The following is a 20,723-nucleotide window of genomic DNA, read 5'->3' as shown; positions in this document are numbered from 1 at the left end:
GGCCGGCCGCACCTCGTTTAGCCCGCCCATCGAGTACTGCTGTGAAAGAGGCCAGTGTCTTTGAGGTCGCATAGCCACCCTCCGCCCGCAGCCCCGGGCCTGTTGTGAAGTTGTTCAGGACACTGAGATCTTGAGAAATGACTTCGGAGAACGGAGCGCCCCGGAAAGTGCACGGTGCGCGGACATGCACCACCAGGGGCCGCTACAGGACAAGAGACTTGGCTTGGAGGGTCTCCAAGCACGGAGTACAGTCTGGATTCGCCTTTCTTTTCCTGTGCTGACCAGATAGCACCGGAAATTCTTTATTATGGTGATGTAACCAACAGAACCTTTACAATTGATCTCTGGAGCAAACATTAGTGCCCCGGCCTCACAGAGGATGGCAGGCCCAAGCTTCTGCCACTCGACTATCCGGTAGAGGGCTCTCAGCGCCTGTCCCGCGATGCTTCTGCGACCGAATTTTGCTAGGCCGCTGCCGCAGCGATTCCGGCTCAGAAGCCGAGGTGGCTCGCATTTCACTCACAGAACTCTTGACAGAGGCCAGAGAAGTTCAGGTGGTGGAAGAGAAGGGACCAAGCGAAGTCACAGCCCGGGACTCCCTCGAGGAGGAGTAGAGGAAAGTGGAGCGAATGGACCATCCTGGCGGGAGCTGGCTGGGCGAGTGGCTGCGCATGTGTGCCTGCATAGATGCCAGGCTGGGGCATCCCACCCTACACAGAGGGCAGCGATAGGGAGCAGCCCCATGCGTCCTCAGATGCTTGGTCATGGCGGAGAAGTCCCGGGAGCGCTGAGGACACAGGCTACAGGAGAAGGGTTTCTCTCCTAGGGTGAGCAGATGGGGAGGCCAAAGAAGAAGGAAAGAAGGGGCAAAGGCTGGTCAAATTCGGGGTACACAGGGCGACTGGGGGAGGGAATTGCGCCGTAGCTGGGGAGAGGAAGTCACACCGGGAGTGGTACCCATACCTGTGTGGACTCGGTAGTGCGTCTCCAACTGATGCTTGAGTGAAAACCTCTTCCCACAGACAGAGCAAGAATAGGGCCGAGACCGAGCAGGAGTGGGTGGAGTAGGGTGTTGGTGAGATGAGGCACTTGCTGTGCCCTCCTTATCTATACAGGTTGCCTGTTGGCCTGTGTAGACAGAGAAGTCACAGCACTACAGGGCTAAGAATCCCACAGCCAAAATCACTGGAACATTCAGGCAAGACATTAGGAGCACTCTGGGCCTGAGGCAAAAATGCCCTTATACTCACCGGTGGGCCCCTGTCCAGACTCTTCCATCTCCCCAGGGCTGAGCTGCACAATGTCCTGGGGGAGGGAACCTGGAGAGAGCAGGTAGGAGCTACACTGGACTCTTGGAGTCCAGACCCAGGGAAGGACCCTGTTTCAGGACAGAGAAGGGCTTACCTGGGGCAGGGCTGGAGGAGACCAACTGGTTCTGACTCCAAAGCCCTTTGGGGTGGTTCAGGGTCACTGAGATCCTAGGGGTGGGGGTAAGAAGAATTACAGCCTTTGCAAAAGCTGAAAGCCTTGCCAACCCTGGTCTGTTCCTCATAAATGGAGATGTTCTGAGTCCTTTTGGGAGGCTGGACCTTGGCTTCCTCTGTGGTGGGAACTTCACGTTCCAACCCCAGTTCAGGAAATGCACAATAGAAGTAATGGATGTGGTGCTTCCACCTATCTGTGACCTCTCCAGGGCTACTTCCTCCCATCGTAGTCTTCCACTAGGCCTTTCACTCACCTCTGATTCTGAGGCCAGACCTCCTGCCAGCCTCCAGTGATGGGGGTGTTATGGGAGAAGGGAGTGCCATATCTGGGCGGCCACAGCAGGATGCTCCACAGGGAAGGCTGGCCTTCCCGCAGCCAAGGGGCCTCAGCCCACCAGGGTCTGGAGATGACTGTGTTTTGGAAGGGACCTGGTAGGGGAAGGGGACTAGGGAACTCCTGCAGACTTCTCTGAGAGCTCCCTGGGCTCCCTGTCACTCTGAGCACTACTTGTTTCCCATCTGCTCCCCTGCGGCCAACAGGAACTTGCCTGGGTTTCTCCTCTGACCTCATCTCCCCTTGAGCCTCCTGTATTGCCCCTGTCATCTCAGGGCTCTTTCTTGGTGGCTTGTGCTTGTGCAACTTCTGTTCTCTCCCACCGAGTCTAAAAACCTTAGCTGGGTTTTGCTTCTTTCCAAGTTGCCCCAGTCCTCTCTCAGAATCCATTGTATGTTCCTCTGGCTCTTCCTGATGTTCCTTTTTTGGCTCCTCTGGATCCAGTTGTTCTTCATTCTTGTCTCTTCGAGCCCTCCTGCAGGCCTCTTCCAGGGCCTGTACCCCCAAGACCCTGGCTGCCTCTTCAAGGGGTCCCAGCTCTCCAGGCTGCAGCTCTACACTCTCCCCATAAACAAAGCTCAGAAGCTGGGCAAAGGTGGAATGGCTGATGCCTTCTACCAGAACCCACTGGCCTCTGCACCCCAGCTGCTGGCTCACACCTGCTAGCACCAGGCTATGAGCAGGAAACTCCTGGCCCTCTACAGTGATCACGGTATCACACAATGCTGGCCGAAGCCTGGCTGCAAGCCGCACTAACCGATCAGAGCCATAAGGGCTAAACAGTCTTGTGGAGGGCAAGGGCATTATGCCTTGTCTGAATATCAATCTCAGAGACTCTTGAAAGAAAGGCTATAATGTGGGGGCCATGGCAGAAAAGGGAGGGAGGAACAGTATGTTCTCAAGCCTGTGGAGGTGAGGAGAGAAAGAATGAGTTATAGGTCCTAGATTGTAGCTGTCATGAATGGAGCGAATAAATACAGAAAATAAAGTGACCCAAGAGAAGACCTAAGCTTTATTCAGAAGTATAACAGGAGCCAGCAGTTGCCAGCAGGAACTAGGGACGTGGTGTTAAAACATGGAAATTAGATTAAAAAAATCAAGGGTTAAAAACAAAAGCCAGGCAGTTAACAGAAATATCAAGCAGTATTAGTGTAGATTTAAAAAATGACAAGTGTAAGATGGCAATCCAAGGCTTAAAATACAGCAGCCATAGATACTTCTGCTTCTCTAAGTCAATCTGCAAAGAAAAACCTCTGAGCAAGCTGGGCTTTCCTCATTTCAGGCAGAGGGGTTATCACAAGATCCAGTCAACCCAGGCATTTAGGCATAGAGCAAAACAGCTTCGTGGGAGAGCTTAGAAATCCACTATGTGGTCCTCCAACAGTTTCATGTGGAGCGCATCATGCTGGAAAGTCAGAGGCAGCAAGATGCATCATGGCTGCAGGAAGATTGACCCTAAGGCATCATTCAGTCATCTCCCTGAGGTTGAAGCTTCTAAAATGTATTTACAGAGGAGCTGGAGGAGACCAAAGACTCCCATCTAGTAAGTTTAGGCAGATTTAGAAGCCAGAAAGGCTCCTGATGCAGTGATACAGAGAGAGGTTTTAGAGGCAACTTTGATGGCTGAGGAAGTAGGAAGAAGAGGAGTAGGAACTGTCTAGAGGGAGGTTATTTCCTTTCAAGATTAGGACAAGAAAATAGTTTAATTTTTTTTTGTGTGTGTATGCCAAAAAGTGAGTAGAAAGGACCCAAGAAATCAGGAGTTAATACCATTATTTTTACAAAGAAAACTGGGAACCTAGATACTATAAGAAACAGAGCCTAAGTATTTAAGCACCCAGCAGGCATAGCTGATGCAGGTTCTCCATGAGTGAGTCCCTTGTAGGAGAGAGGCTTACTGCTTGGATGCCTCAGGAGAGGGCTATAGGTTGGCAAAGAGTGGACAGAAAGCATAATGGGAGAAAGGCCTTGGCTGGGGAAAAGCAACACTTACCAGTAGTAGCTGCCTCCTAGAACCACATGCTCTGAACTGCTGGCTTGCTACTGCCCCCCTCCCCCAAAGCTAGCCCCGCCTCTGACCTTAGTCCTCCATTGGATGTCCTGGGTATCAGTCTGCCCCCAGCCCCCCAGGGGGTGTGGTCTTAAGTCCCTGGCTCTGCTTTACATCTGCAGGACAGATCACACCTGTTTCCAGAAGCCAGATGTTCTGCCTACTAGCTGCCTGCCTCTTCATTTGTCAACTCCTAAAGTGTAAGAAGTAAATCTGTGGCAGTAGGGATTCTGGAATAATCAGACTTGCATTTTGAGTCTCATCTGCTGTTTTCTAGTTGAGTCACTTTGGGCAAGTCACCTCTTTTGAGCCTTAACTACCTCATTCATGAAATGAGGATAATCTCTGATCACCTCTGTTGAAGATGGGATGAGGATGAAATGACAAGAATATGAAAATTATCTCTGTAAGTATATAGCACCATTCAAATGGCATTGGAGGTGGCAAGGAGCTGTAGTAGCTGGAAGCTGTTTCTACTGTCTCAGCAATACACAGATGGAAATATCTGCATTCCAAAGAGGGTGTAAAGGAAGGTCAAGAGCATGGCTGTGCCTCCCTTACTCAGTACTGGGAAGCATTCCTTGCTCTGTGGGAATGAACTGCATTATCTGGACGGCTTTTGAGGAGTGTGTGTCTGTGACTCATCCTTCTGGCTCTGAAGGGGGCAACCCCAGCAAAGGCTGTGGTGGTCTTTGCAGAGAAAAATTTCCTTTTCTTGGGCTGATGACAAATGACTTCTCTGAAATTAGGACTCAAGTTTCTTTCACTTCCTGCCCAAGGGGTCAAAGTCTCTGGAGATTTCCCCTCTTTTCACATTTTAGCATTCTTTAATCTGAAGACAAAATAAGGCCTGGAAGGCTCATATTTCTTTTTCTGTTTCTTACTGTATTATCACTGAGCCTGTAGCAAATTTTTGATTCATTCAACATATGTTGACAAAGTAGTTATGGTGTGTACCTGGCACATCATATATGCACAATAAATTATTAGGAGACAACTCAGGTACTGGTGGGCAGCTGTAGTGACAAGACACAGTCTGGTTTCCCCTAGGTTTCTCCTTTAGATCCTGGTCCTCTCCAAGATCCAAATACTATTTTCTCTAGGCTCTCTTTTTAAATCTTTGACTTTAGGACCCCAAAATGTTCAGGACTTTCTCTGTCCAGATCTAAAATGCCTTCCCTCTCATTGTAGTTTGGGTGTGGGCAAGTGTTAACCCTTCCTAGATCAGACAGGGTGTGTCAGTGGGTGAGGCTGGTGGAGGGGCAATAGAGTGGGGAGAGGGGAAAATGAGTCAAAGTGAAAGGAAAAATGCAAATGGGCAGGCTGTATTCATGTGCTACTCTGAGCCTAAGAGAGTTTCCATTTCTGAGCTTTCTAACTGCTCACATCACCACACCCAGGGACTCATTAGTTACCCACATAATAAGAGACAGATAAAACATCAGTCCTGATATGTATGCAAACAGGGCCACATCCATCTTCTAAGAAAGAAATACATAATCCCTGAAGACAAGGAAGACATGGGGAAAACCAGTAGAAGAAACCCCAAGTAGCGAAGGACAGGTACAGAGCTCTGGAATACTGTACCATCACCTAGTGGAATGTGATACCCGTACTTTCTAACCCCCTCCAACATGTGCCTGTGACTCAGCTACCCTATTACTGTGGTTTTTTCCCACTGATGATTAAGAGTTGGGGACTGTGATCAAAGGGCAGCAACCTCAAAGCCAGGGAGGGTCACTGGGCTTTCGGGGGAACCTAAAAGGCAAGAGAGGGTTAAGGGGATTCCCCACTGAATGAAAAGCCCCCAAGAAGGGAAACCTCATCTTGCCTCCCACTTAGTGTCTACCCCACCTCAGGATATCCCCTTAGAGAGGGCTTCCTTAAGAGTTACTATGAATGAGGGCCTCTGCATCTCAGCCCTTAAGCTACAGACACTCCACTTCTTTAGCTTCTGCCTACCTTGGCAGTATAACCCAAGTCATCCTGAGCTAAGCACTGACAGCAGAAGCACTTTGACTGGGAAGCATAGAGACACTGCTGACATGCTGTTTTTAGAGGTTCTCCCCTATCTGGCCTCAAAAATCATGTTTGCCTTCCATTTTCCAAGATGACTCAAAAGGACTCACTTGCAGTTGTCCTCTTGGGGTACAGCCTGAAAACGACAGTTTAAGAGGACACAAGCCTCCATCCTGGCAGATGGTAAAGTGGGTAGGAGAGATTCAGCACTGGAGCGCATACATGAAAAAAGAAGTGATTTCTGCATCTCTGTCTCTTTAATACTCATTAAATCAAGTATGAGGTCTGATTTTTTTTTTTTTCAAGGGTTAGGGTACTGGGATTGAACCCAGGGCCTTGTAAATGAGATAAATCTTCAGCCCCTACTTTGTGCTTGCCAGGCAGGCACTTACACCACTGAGCTAAATCCCAGGCCCCCGCCCTTTTTATTTTTAATTTTTGGGACAAGATCTTTCAAAATAGTTAAAATTAACCAGGTGGGGCTTGAACTTGCCATTCTCCTGCCTCAATCCTCCAGAGTTGGTGTCATAGGGATGAATCACCATACCTGGCTCTTTATTCTTATTGATAGACTTGACTCATGAGACAGTAAAGAGTAAATGTATGAGGTGCTCATTTTCAGGAAAAGTTGTCTGGCTGAAAAGTCAGAATTTTCCAGAAATCCTTATATCATAAACTCAGCGTGATATAATATCACAACAGCAATACGAAAATCAAATATATGTAAATATTAAGACCACCAGAACAGGGGCTGGGGATACAGTTCAGAGGCACAGAGCCTAGCAAGCAAGAGGTCATGAGTTCAATTCCTAGTACCAAAAACAAAAACCCACCAGAACAGATCAAGGATTATTTGTCTAATGAGAAAATGTTCTCCCATTCCTCAAAAAACTAGGACTAGAGGTCCCATGTGAGCCAGCTATTTCCCTTCTGGGTATCTTCCCAAAAGAATTAAAAACATCATGCTACATTGATACATGTGCACCCATGTTTATAGCAGCACAATTTGTGATAGCTAGATCGTGGAGACAACCTAAATGTCTATAGACTGAGGAATGGATGAACAAGATGTGGTATTTTTATACAGTAGAGTACTGCTCAGCCATAAAAAAGGATAAACGAGAGTTTTAAGGTAAATGGAGGTAACTTGAGACCATACTTATAAGGGAAATAAAGCAGACATATGTATAAACATTGGATTGTCTCACTAGTGTGAGATGCTGAAACAACATGTATATGTATATATATGTATGTATATAAAATAATTAAGATAGTTATACTATTTTTTTTTTGTCTTTTTCCTTTTTATGGGGATCGAACTCACAACTGCCTGCTTGCAAGGCAGGCGCTTATGCCGCTGAGCTAAATCCCCAGCCTTGATAGTTACACTATAGATTTCTCTGAGTTCATTGAAGAGAAAGATTTGTGCTGCTGTTGTTTAGTCAACTGAATGCAGATGTCTTGTGCTCTGGGTGAATGATTTGGGGATGACAATGTGCAGTGTATATACTTTTGTTGCCCCCGATTGATGTATCTTGAACTTTTTTTTCTTTTTGAAGGAAAATGGACTTGAAAACAAATCCCAGCTTTTTGTAAGTTGGAGGTTGAAGGGAGGGTAGAGAAATTTTTTAAAAATTTTAAGAATCAAGTTATATACAGGTACAAATTTTCTAAGATGACTGTGATATATATAGGAATGTACATATAAAATGTACCAATAAAATCTCCTTTCACCTGATTAATTTTAAATATTAAACATACTTCCCAAACCACATTGAACAAGATTCAATTTTTTTCTATTTTTGTAGTACTGGAGCCCAGAGCCTTATCCTGAGCTACACCAGATTTAATTTAGAAAAGTTATCTTAGGAAAAATTTCACCAAGAAACATATCTCAGACCATATATAAATGTGCTGAAACTCTACAAATTTTAGAGTAATTGCCCAAACCTGACATAAACTTTCAAGATGTTTGTTCTTTCTAGTTAAAGTACATCAAACTTACCAAAGGAGATACCAGTCACCACAGGATGAATTAATTCCTTTCTTCCCTTAAACCTATGCTGTATATAACCGAAGAACCACATGGTCATACCTAGGTTAGCTGACTATAGGTCACAGAGACTCTGATTGTAGCACAGCTTTTGTGGGATTATATGCAAAAGGAACTAGACTAAAAGTCAGAAAACTTAGATTCCCCTACATCTTCATAGCATGTGATGGTCTTTCTCCTCAGCCCTAGTTGGGGCTAACATTGCCCAAGACCCTCAAGTTCCTCATGGGGACTGTTTCAAGACATAGTACAGAGTACTAGTCATAAGACTAGTACAGAGTACGAGTATTCATTTAATCCAATGCAGAGGGCTTCATTCAGATCTCCTCTGGCTATGTCCCTTCTGACGGACTAAGGAGTGCAAGGACATCTAGGAAGGGCCCTCCTGGAAACGTAAGAGTATCCCTCTCCCATCCCTATCCTGAGACCATGCTCAGACAATCCATAACCTAGGGTTTCCTGGACTAAATGACTATGAACCCATATCCATAACCAACATGGGCCTGGGTTCCTTGTTTGTACTCATGACAGTGGGCTGTATGACAGGTATACACACCTTAGGCCCTGATTGTGTGTAAAGAGCATGTAGACTGAACTTGGATGTATATGCAGGGTACTATGTGAGACACTCTGAGGTGTGGAACAATACCACGTATAGGAAGAAAAGGAGTAGGGGAATATTCATTTGTAGTTTTTCTCAGATCCCATAAATAATGCAGGAGCCTGCTGTATTCCAATGGTTCTTAATCTCTTTAAATTAGACATTCATTTGAGAACGTAAGCCACAGGGCCAGCTGTTAACAATAAGAAATGGTAGACATTCTTACCATGACAAATTTCGCAGATTGATCTGATGCCCATTCCTGGACAGGTTAAATATTCTTTTTTCCTTATCCTTTCTCCCCATTCCTATACACAAATGTGTATACATATTCTTTATTCTTTATGTATGTGTGTCTGTGGTATTGGGGATTGAACTCAGTAAAATTTTTTCCAAAATTTTGAGACAGGGTCTCACATGCTTCCCAGCTTGAACTCAAACTTGTAATCCTTCTGCCTCAGCCTTCCAGAGCCTTAAGATTATAGATGTGTGTGTGTGGTCAGTCTGGCTACGTATAATATTCTTTCTAGGAGCTCATGGCCTCTTGACATTCACTTATAGACTATACCCTGCATCCCCATCCATAGTTTAAAAACTGGGTATACACATAAGCACTTTGAAAGCTTTAATACCACTGAACAGCTGAATGAAAGTCGGTATCAACACCATGCCCAATGAAGTATAAAGAAAGCATCGATAAAGACAAACTGTCGATTTCCTAAACAGCAGAATATTTTACACACTTCTCCCTGTTCTAATATTTACCTTCCCTATGCACTGCTCCATGCTTGTAATCTGATAGCTTCTGAGAATGACCAGAAAGGGCAGAAGGGAACCTAGTTCTGCCTTGGGTCACCACATGGCAATAATAATGTATATATGAAGGCAGCCAGCTGGACTGGGACTCAGAAGCTTCCATTCCAGAATCTCCAGAAGATCACTGGCTTTATCTCCTGACCACGTTGTTCAACGGGGACCCAATAAAGAAAATCTGCTGAGAACACTTCAACCACGTATTTGCAGCACAGCCTGGATGCAATGACCCTTGAGGCTTTGACTTAACTCTTACTCAGCCCAGGTTGGGTCCAAAGACCCCAGAAAACCGTCCAGGTAGACACTAACTTCCACATCTTGGACAGTGACAGTAAGTTCTGGAAAACTACAAACCTCTCTTCTCAGTTGCTAGATTCAGACTCGGGCCAAGACCTTAGCCAGTGTCCAGCAGCCACACCTCACAGCCATGACCCCATGCGGAGCGAAGGGCTTCTGACCTCTTCAGAACACATTTTCTGCTCGAGCTGGCCTCAGGGACCACAGACCAACCTGGAAGGTACATTCCAGCGTAGGCCCCTAAGTGCGCAGGTCACCCCCCTCATTTTCTTCTCCAGGACAGTGAAAAGCCCAGGACCTAGAGCCCTTCACCCTTTCCCTATCCTCCAAGGCAGCCACCCCACTTCCCAGACACTTCTTTGCCTAGATTAGGCTCAAGCCTGCAGAAAAAGACTAAGAAAAACCTCGGCACTCACCAGCTCAGACCCCGTTTGTTCTTTTTCAGCCTCACACTGAGAGCCACACAAACCCGAGTGACAGTTAGAAAGCCGGCACCCAGCGAGGCCACGGGCTGGCGCCAGGCAACTAAAGGGCCTGCACAGCCCCATTGGCACTTGGGTCTCAAGGCAGACGCTGATTGGCTGCAGTGCTGGCGGCTTTTTCCTACCTTGTGCCTGCAGGGCACGCTCAACAGCCTGGGAGACATATAGGGCCCGGCCACTTTCCTTGCTTCTGCCTTGGGCTTGCAGCTGACTGGCTGCAGAGCTCAGATTCTGGCGTCCTGATGATGTTGATCGGCTATGGAGTTTCCCCTTTTCCCATCTCTATTCTGGGCTCTTAACTCCTTCGCAGGAATAGATGGGAAGGCTATTTCGGCAAGACCTCAGAGGAAGAACTGTCTTTCTGGCTTTTATCCTGAACCCTTTTCCTCCCATTTACTGGTGATTGAATTTAGGGCCTTCACGATGAATTACAACCCAACCTCACATATGTACACCATTTTTAAAAAAGAGACTAGATCTCGGTAAGTGGCCAAGTTGCCCAGGCTGAACTTAAACTTTTTTTTTATTTAAAAAAAAAGATGAAAATAAAAGAAGACATAACAACACAGGTCAGAACAGAACAATTTAAGCAACATAGTGTTTCACCAAGACAATCCGACATAACAGTAGCTACCAGTGTCTCTTTCCTTGAAATATTTTATACCTTCATATACTATAGTATCAAGAAGACAGTGTAAAACCATTCAAGAGAATGAAAGTATTGCAGGGTATTCAGAACCAACTAACAGAAAACGAACAATGGTTTCTATATTATCTCCTTGTCAATAAAAAATTTTTATACTATCACATATAAAATCCAATAAGATACAACAGGGTAAAACCGATGGAGACAGAAGAACAAAAGCTTAGTGGGACTTCAAAACGATGATATTAAATCATCACTAACTATTATAATGTTTTGTTTTCTTCAAAATAGCTGTTCACACCATCACAGACATGAGCTTAAGCTTTGATCTTCCTATCTCAGTCTCCCAAGTGCTGGGATTACAGGCAAGTGCCACCACGCCTGGCTGGAGTTGCTCTTATTTACAAACCATTGCAACGTTCTCTCACTCCCTACATTTGTGAAGATACACAATTCGCAGAGAAGCATGAAGGGCTGTGTATCCTGCCTCTGACTTTTTGCCTGGAGAGCCACAGGGTAGGTGACTCCCCTTTCCAGTCTCTTGGTCTGGCTCACCGTTGATTGGCTGCACAACACAATCTGCCTCACCCGGAACTATTCAGGGACAGGGAAAGCACAAAAGTGACCACAACCTTGACCCATGATTGACCTAGATTCTGAAACTACAAATTCTCGCCGGCTCCACTGTCCACTGAAGCAGGATGAACTGCGTACATCAGATACCAGTCACTGCACTGCCCCGACATAAACTGTCCTCAGAGTTGGAGGCTGGCCAGCCGGCTTGCTGCCTAAGTAGGGCGTTGGTGCTGACAAGCTGCGAACTCGCCGGGCGCCACAGACAACTGTGCCCTTCCTGCTCTGGTCAGCTGCAGTGTCTCCGTTGATTGGCTGGCCCTATTCTTTTCTAAATGGCTCAGACTGAAATCGGCGCTCAGATACATCCAATAAGGCGCGAGGGCGCCTTAAGGAGGCGGGTATTGCTCCGCCGCTGCCGTTTCTGATTGGTCCCGACGCCTACTGCTTTCTTGAATAATCATCCGGCGGGAGAAATCCGAGCCCAGCGGAACAGGTGCAGGTGCGATTTACATAGTACAGTCCTGGCCTCCGCCAAGTTTTGGTATCTCCTTGATGGCTAGCAGAGAAGCTGAGAGTAGGAAGAATGGGGGAGAACACGACGACTCCTGCGAAGGGCAGCACACCAGACCTGGCAGTACATAGCGAAGGGCAGCACACCAGACCTGGCAGTACATACCTGCTAATCCCAGCATTCTGGAGGGCTGAGGTGGGAGAATCGCAAATGCAAACCCAACCTGGTTATCTAAGCGACTTAATGAGACTATGTCTTAAAATTTAAAAATATAGAAAATGTTGAGAATGTAGCTCAGCGTGAAGGCCTTGGATTCAATCCCCACAGCAGAGAAAGCCTGGGAAGAGTTCCGAGTCCAAGAGACAGCAAAACTCTCAAAAAAGAAGGGTAAAGACTGACCCTGAGGGGCTGGGGATTTAGCTCAGCGGCATAAGCACCTGCCTTGCAAGCAGGCAGTTGTTAGCTCTATCCCCAGTACCGATAAAAAGGAAAAAGACAAAAAAAAAAAAAAAAAAAAAAAAAGAAGAAGAAGAAAAGAAAGAAAGAAAATGGAATAAAGAATCTGTGAGTTGCCAAAAGAAATAAAGAAAAAAAATTAAAAAAAAAAAGACTGATCCTGGTAGTAGTGGTTAACAGCAGCTCCTGCTTATCTAGCCCATTCCACGTTCTGTGTTTCGGGCCCCATCTCAACGAATCTTTCTAAAAAACCCTTGAAGGAGATGGTTGCTGTGTTGGGCTAACCTCAGAGGGTCAGGGAGATGAAGTCGTTTGTCTCAGGTCACATAACAACTATAATATGGGCATTGTTGGAACTTGTCTGTTGAGAGTCCAGCCTTCAAGCAGTTAGGGTTGTTTTGGTAGATGTGGAATGGAATCTGATGTAGTCCCTGGTTTACCTCAAAGATGAATGAGGGTTTGGTTTTTTTGGTTGGGTTTTGGACTTGGATCTGATCCTGAAGACTTGGTACATACTTTTAAATCCTCGAACTTTTGACAAAATACATTGGTTTTGTGGGAAAGATTATTTTAAACATTAGAACTGGTGTGTAGGTGATACACAGTGATAGGTGACTCACTTGGCTTCTAAGAGGCCCTGGGTTTGATTTGGAGAATTAAACGTGTCTGAGGAATAGGGAAATAACTGTTGGTTATTGAACATCTACCCCATACCAGACCCTATGCTAATAAGCTTTAATGTTTCTCAAGAAACAGAAAGCATTATGGTTGAGTAACTCGGATAATGGATCCAAAATTGTCTGAATTCATGTCTTGACCCTCCTGTATATTAGAGGTGAAATCTTTGGCAATTTCCTTAACTGCTCCATGTCTCAACTGTTTAATTTTAAAATAAGGGTACATACCCTTTAGGGCTGTTGAGAGGATTAAATGAGGCAATAGAACAGTAGTATCTCTTCCCCAGAGCCCTGAAGCCAAGTTGTTTCCTTGTAATCAACAATGTCTTGACTTTGATATAGACCTTGAAAATTAAAACTGGTTGCCATTGGAAAATCTGGAGGAAATATGTTCCCAGGAGAGGTGGCTAGTACAAATGCTCTAAGAGTGAATTTAGTAAATTTAATACAGTAAGAAGTCTGACAGGAGCTAGGCAGTTGGCTAAACTTTAAGAGCTCAACTCAACTGCACAAGTGTTCATAACTGATTTAGAAACAGCAATGTAAGAAATCCAAGGCCATAATTATTTCTGAGGATCAGTTGTCAAGGCTGTATAGGTATTTAACGATAAGACTTAGAATTCAGGTGCTCTAATTTCATGAGGTTAGTGTGTAGTCATCAAGAGATTTGCATTCACCAAGTGTGGTGATACAGACCTGTAATCCTGCTACTCAGGAAGCTGAGGCAGAAAGATCTCAAGTTCAATCCCAGCCAGGACAATTTAGTGAGACCTTGTCTCAAAAAAAAAAAAAAAAAAGGCTGGGGGATATAATTTAGTAAGAAAGCCCTGGGTTCAATCTCTGTATACCTGTACGTGTGTGTGTGTGTGTGTGTGTGTGTGTGTGTGTGTGTACGTGCACGAATAACACATACACAGAGTTACATTCACCTAAATATTTATTAAACTCCTATAGTACATGCCACCTGTGCTGAGCCCTGGAAAAGACCAGATACTACCTTCAAATACTTCACCTCTAGTCTGCTTAACTAAGAATGCAGGCAGGAAGAGCTAACCAAGAAAAACCAGAAGTCACATTTGTAGTGCTTTAGAAGTGGGCAAGATGATACATGATCAGGGCACTAGTGGCATGACCAGTATGGGCACCAACAAATGGAGAAAATGGCTTCCTTCACTGACAGTGAAGATGGGGAAAAATGGAGGCACAGGCAAAGTCCCTATGGCTTGTAAACAGATGCGGCGGCATTGGCTGGACTCTGTACAGCTTCTCCCAGCTGAAAGGCCTGGAAGAGGATAGCTGCCCAGGAAGGGGCCTAAGCATAAAGAAGCAGAAGGATATGAGCCTGACTGTGCCTGGTACCCATGACAAACTCTGGGCCTTATGTCACCTAGAACTGCCATGGGGAACTGTTTTCCAAAGGGTACAGGGATCACTTGAAGAGGTACCCAAAGAGATTTCAGTTCAAAGAACATCCTCAAGTGTGACCTTTATACATACAAAACAGTAATATAGCATATGAAAAGGGAAGTAAAAATAGCAAAAGGAAGGAAATCATTCATAATTTATTACCCAGATCTTAATAAAAGGCCTTTCAAGGCTGGGGATGTAGCTTACACATAGGGTGCTTGCCCTAGCATGCATAAAGCCCTGGATTCAATCCCCAGCACAATAAATAAATGATACATTTTATAAAATACTTCAAAAATGTCTAAATTTTAAAAAATAACTATAATCGGTGCAGGCCATCCTTGTTTAACAACCAAATTCTGTTTCTGTGACTAGGTTGTTAGGTGAATTGGTTGCTAAATGAAGAATTACATATAGTATGTACACTGCAATATTCAGAACAAAGAAATGGTCAAAGGAAATACCAGCTTGATGACTTTGCTTTTATTTGCATGACTCTTACATGCAGTACTGTAATATATCACTGTGTAAGATAACAATAATGTGTTGTGTAGTACAAACAGCAAAAATTACAGTATTGCATAAACAAAGTGTACTGTACAAAATGAGGACATTGAGTCTCTAAAAACAAGATGTCGATCCCTGGTACCAGTAAAAAAGAAAAAGACAAAAAAAAAAAAAAAAAAAAAAAAACCTCAAGATGTACAGAACTGTACCAAAAAAAAAAAAAAAGACCAGTCTTAAGTCCAAGTAGTGGGTCATATGTCCAAACAGCATGCCTCAGTGATAAGTCCTAATAGTCTGTCAAACTACTGGTGGTGACCATATTCAATATCAGAGCCTGTTTCCACATCCACAGTCCATCAAGAAATCTTCCAAGGATGGCTTCACTTGCCTTGAACTCTTAAAACAGTCAGGGCAAGGTTTCTTTGGTCTTTGAGGAAGTAGAGCCAACACACTGATCTAGCCAGAAGTAACTACAGAAGAAAGAACTTCCTCCTCCAATCCCCTTCAAAGATTTCCAGGGAGCAGGGCTCTCAGCAAGAAATAGTACAGTTAGAAATAAAGGAGCTGAGTCACTATCTTTCCCTCCTTCAACTGTAAATGCCATGCCATGCCACCCTAATGATGATCTGATTTTAAATTTAGGACCAGCTGAATGGTTACCAGGTTTAAATTTAGAACCATCCTAATGATTAACTGTATTTAGGTTAGGAGGTCATGCAGATTGTTGATATCAGAGAGAGAGGGGGGGGGAAGCATTGTTGGAGCAGTGGTGCCATGCATGAAATTGTACCATAAACTCATTCTAGTTTGGATTTGACTGGTGATTATGCTCTTAGGGGAAGCTCAGGGAGGTCTAAGAGGGAATAGCATTTGTGTCTCATTATTGTGAATCTCCAAAAGGCATCAGTTACTGCATCTGTTATTTCTATACCCATCTGTAACTTCTTTTTTTTGTCTTTCTCATTTTTATCGGTACCAGGGATCAAACTCACGACCGTACACTTGCAAGGAAGGCGCTTATGCCGCTGAGCTAAATCCCCAGCTAAATTCCCATCTGTAACTTCTGATGGCAATTCAGATGACATCCATCAGATGCAAATGATTGGACTTAGAGTTTGATCTTTTATACATTAACCTTGTACCCCATTACCTTGCTATAATCACTTATTAGTTCTAGCAGATTTTCTTGTTAAGTCTTTAGGATTTTCTACATAGACAATCATGTCATCTGTGAATAGTTTTATTTCTCCCCTCCTAATCTGCATAGTTTTATACTCTTTTCTTGTCTTACTGCATTAACAGAACTTCCAACATGATATCAAAAAGAGCAATGGGATGGGAATTCTATGATAATTTGATCTTAAGTGTCCTTTTTGTTTGCTTGTGTTGTACTGGGGACTGAATGCAGGTCTTGCACATACTAGGCAAGTGCTCCTCCACTGAGCTGCATTTCCAGCCATTTTCATTTTTTATTTTTTGTCTTTTTGAGACTGGGTCTTGCTATGCAGTTCATTTATTTTGACACAATCTCACTAAAGTTCTCAGCTGACCTTGAAATTTCAGTCCGTCTGTCCCATCCTCCCTAGTGGCTGGGATTACAGGTGTTTTCTTTGTATGGTCCAGCTCAGGTATTCTTTATATATAGCAAGAAGTGGTCAACTAGGGAACTTCTTTTGATTATGCTTCCAACAAGACTTGAAGTGGCACTCTAGAAAGACCATTTGCTTAACCTTATACATTTTCTGTTTTATATCTTTCCATTTAGGTGTCCAGGGCATCTGAGATAGCATCTAAAAGGCATCAAAGGGAATCCTTTTGTCTTTAATAGGTCTCCTACTTGAGTTTTGAAATATGACTTTAAACATGAGTCAAGATCTTCCTAAGCTTCTGTAGTATCTGAAATACTGAAAAAAGTTCCTTTTCTTAGGATAGTTCTTTGTTACTAGAAGAATGGCTCAAGGTCCAGGCTCCTGTTGACATTATTCATCTTCTGGCTTTTTCCTAACAACTCCTCTGTTTGAGGAGATCCTGACACCAGACTGCTCTCAAGTAGAGGCATTTGATACTTCTTCTGGGAAATGCTGACATCTTTTCATCTTACTCCATCCTCAGTGTTGTGGATTGTTTCTTAAAACAACTTCCATGATTCTCCTCCATGTCTGTATACCCTTGGTTAGTCATCTTTCACACTAACTCTGGGCTCAGCCACAAGACTTGCTTTATCAATGACATAACAGCAAATGTGATAAAAGCAAACTGCTTGTTGTCTTAGTTACTTTCTTATCGCAAGGACAAAATATCTGACATTCACAGGTTAAAGCAGAACAGGTTTAGTTTAGCTCACAGTTTGTAGAAGTTTCAGTTCATAGTCAGCTGGCTCCAAGACAGTTCTCATGGCAGAGAACAACTCATGGCATGGCAGGAAAGGGGTGGCAGCCTGCCTTATTTCTTTCTCTTTATAATCCACCCAGGTTACAAGCCTATTGATTGGTGCCACCCAGTGTGAAACTTACCTATGTTAAACCAATCAGTGTACCCATAATCCAGTATCATACACCCATGGTCTAGCCAATTTCCAAAAGTCCCACTTGTAAGTGCATGAGGCTTGGAGCGAAGGCCATCTGGATATAGATGAAAACAGTTGTGCACAACTATGTTTTTGTTTTTCTTTACTTTTTTTTTTTTTCTTTTGGTACTGGGGATTGAACTCACAACCTTATACTTGCCAAGCAGGTGCTTACACCACTGAGCTAAATCCCCGGCCCCAGTTGTGCACAACTATGAGTGTTGCATATGAATAGGGCAGCATTGGCCTGCTATGGCCACACAATCCATCACCCAGCCACCCCCTCAACAAACTGCTGCTGCATGAATGAGCCCAGGGGAAACTAAAAAACTGTTCATCTGAGCTCAGCCCAGATGGCCCCTCAAGAGCAGGGGCTGAAAACAAAAACATTATTCTAAGGCACCTCATCAGTGAGTTGTTCAAAAGCTGTATGATGTGTCCTGGACCACAGTCGTGTTTAGGCAAATATCACTTGCCTTGAATCTGAGTATACAGCTTGAAAGTTCAAAATTTTCTTGTTTCCAGATTAGTTGCCTCAGAACTCAGAATTTATTTTTATGAGATGAACTTTAATACCAGGAATCTTCTTTTGATTTTTTCTAACACAGCTTGGCATAGCTCCTTAAAAAGACCACTTTCTTGGCTATGCATAGTGGCCATACCTATAAACCAAACACACAAGTGGCTAAGGCAAGAGAGTCACCATTTGAGACCAGCCTGGGTCACACAGTGAGTTAAGATCAGCCTGAACTACATAGGAAGATCCTGTCTCAAAAAACAAAACAAAAACAAAACCACTTTCTTATCCCTCTACTTTCTTCATTTTGCATCTTGCTGTTTCTGTGTGCTAAGGAACTGAGAAGGCAGGTAATGTAGTAAAAATAATGATTCTGTTGCATAAATAGTTCTCTTCTTGACTTGGTGAGAATTGTTCCCCAAACCCAAACTGAAGTAACTCCATCTTGTAGTGGGCCCTGTATAGTGGCCAGTGGGCTGCCCATAGGTACCAAGACTGTGTGCCAGATGCCAGCACAACAAAGACATCCTCTACTGCAGCTCAGTGCTTGCTGAGATGGCAGTTTCCTGATAAGGATGAGATGGGAACAGAGTGCACGCATGTTTTCCCAAGCACACTTCTTGCTTTTGATCTTGCTTTTACTGGTTTAATTAGTACCCTTAAAGTCAGTAGCTTAGCAAAGAGGAGGTTGGCACTTGGGTAGTGCTGCAGGCCACAAGTCCTTTACTGCTCTGAATATAACCATAATAAACTCACTAACTCCAAACTGGACTTGTCTGAGTTGTTCTGTGGTCTGTTAGTGACCTCACTATTTGGAGGAAGACATTTCCTTTACTTTCTTTCTCTCTGGAAAAGGTCCAAAGCATTTAGTAAGCAGCAGTCCCCAGCTAGGTTCAGAAAAAGACTGGTGGTCAACTGGCCGCAGTGTGAAGCTAGCCCACCTGCCGGTCACAGCCTCGGAAAAAACAGAGCAAAGTGCTAAAACAGGAAAGCTGGAGGCTAAAGCAGGCCTCCAGCTCCCTCTATCGACCAGGCCTTGCCAGACAAATGGGACAGAGCAGCGATAAACTGGTAGTCGGTCCAGAGGGGTGCCTGGGTGGGTGGGGGCCATAATATGCCGTAAACAACAGTGATGACAAAGATAACACTCAATGGCAAATGGTAACACTCAATTCTCAGTGCTATTTTAATTAGTCACCCTGAATCATCCATCAGGAGGAAGGTTGATGGGGAGAAGGGATAGTAGTCTTTTTCTCCCCAGTAATTAGAAACTTCTGCAATCTCAGGACTGGAGATGTTTCCACTTCTGCTCAGAGGGCAGGCAGGTGCCCGGCAATGCCCACACAGCGGTGGGGACAGCACACCCTCCACCACGACAGTGAGAAACTATCTAGTGGGGTCACCACAGGGCAGGAAGTTCCACACCCAGTATGATTGGGGATTCCTGCCTCCTTTCCTGGCCAGGTTCTATTTTGGCTTTTATTCTTTTCTTTTTTCTCATTGATCACCTTCTGACACATCTGTCTTTCTGTCCGTCCCTTTCTGCACTGAGGATTGAATCCAGGACCTTTGCACTGAGCTACATCTCCAAAGTTCGTTCTTTCTTTCTTTCTTTCTTTCTTTCTTTCTCTTTCTTTCTTTCTTTCTTTCTTTCTTTCTTTCTTTCTTTCTTTCTTTCTTTCTTTCTTTCTTTCTTTCTTTCTTTCTTTCTTGTTATTTTAATAGTCTTGCTAAGTCTCTAAGTTGCCCAGGCTAGTCTTGAATTTGTGATCCTCTTGCCTCAGCCTCCCAGAGTTGGGATTACAGATGTGCATTCTTTTACTGGTTTTGTATATCTCACCTTCACCCTGTCCCCAGCAATTAAGCTCACAAAGGAAGAAACTGAAGTTTGATGTGTTCCCTGCTCAGTCCCCAGATCTCAGAAAAGCATCTGATGCACCCAGTCGTCAAGGGATAAGTATTTGAATGAAGGCATGAGTAAATCAGTGATATTCACAGCTTATCAGCTAGGACAAGGGCAGCTGTAAGCTGCATTAGCACAGTTCCTGGGCCCCAGGATAGGCTCTCATCGCATCCCGCATCTGAAAAGTAACACAGCCTCTAGTAGCCAAGATTTACATCACCATTCTCCAACATTCTCTTACATGACAATGTTATGTTTCCATTTTAGGAGGCTGACCCAAAGGACTCTCCCGGTTCTCACTCACCGCTTGGGTCCTTAAGGCGGCCCTGGGGGACAGCAAAGTCCGCAGCCACAGCTTGGAACGTCGCGCCTGCCGTGGCCTGTCCTTCTGCGCATGCGCTGCTGTCTGCTCCATCTGGGATGTGGTGTTTCTAACTCCACAATAGTAGTTTTTAAAAATTTTTTTAGTTCTTTTTTTCTTTTTGAGACAGGGTTTTACTATGCAGTTCAGGCTGGCCCAGAGCTCACTTTGTAGCCCAGGCTGGTCTCGAACTCGCAGTGATCCTCTTGCTTTGATGCTGGTTACATGGCGTGCACCACCACCACCAGCTTCATCAGTGGTTCAGATGGGACTGCAATAAAAATCCATTGCTCTACAACCCATTAAACCCATTAAATTTAGTTAATACTGTTAAAGGAATTTTTGATCAATGAGTTGTTTACTTATGTGGAACATTTGGTTAAGTTGATTTCTGGTGAAGAATTTCTTTTCTTTTCTTCATTTCCCTTCTGTTTGCCAGCCCTGGGTAATTTCTTTTCTTTTT

At 44.4% G+C, this 20,723-nt stretch overlaps 1 protein-coding gene and 1 long non-coding RNA gene across 2 annotated transcripts in view; one reads left to right on the top strand and one right to left on the bottom strand.

The window, feature by feature from the left end:
• Positions 1–257: 257 nt before the first annotated feature.
• Positions 258–3,054, bottom strand: Zbtb32 (zinc finger and BTB domain containing 32). Its single transcript, XM_013149802.2, has 5 exons — positions 1,739–3,054; positions 1,405–1,478; positions 1,251–1,319; positions 964–1,128; positions 258–822 (listed from the first exon to the last, which is right to left on the bottom strand). The coding sequence occupies exons 1-5, from the start codon at positions 2,620–2,622 to the stop codon at positions 551–553; spliced, it is 1,464 nt and encodes a 487-aa protein (XP_013005256.2). The 5' UTR covers positions 2,623–3,054; the 3' UTR covers positions 258–550.
• LOC134476845 (uncharacterized) overlaps positions 690–20,723 on the top strand; it is a 48,602-nt gene continuing 28,568 nt past the window's right edge. Inside the window, exon 1 of the long non-coding RNA XR_010048611.1 lies at positions 690–827. This is a non-coding gene — a long non-coding RNA (uncharacterized LOC134476845). The remainder of the gene's footprint in view (positions 828–20,723) is intronic.

The sequence above is a fragment of the Cavia porcellus genome, unplaced genomic scaffold (assembly GCF_034190915.1).
Source record: "Cavia porcellus strain 051 isolate PalLab524CR breed Dunkin Hartley unplaced genomic scaffold, mCavPor4.1 scaffold_7, whole genome shotgun sequence".
Lineage (NCBI taxonomy): Eukaryota > Metazoa > Chordata > Mammalia > Rodentia > Caviidae > Cavia > Cavia porcellus.
The sequence above is the reverse complement of the archived record's forward strand: the minus strand, read 5'-3'. Positions and strand labels throughout refer to the sequence as shown.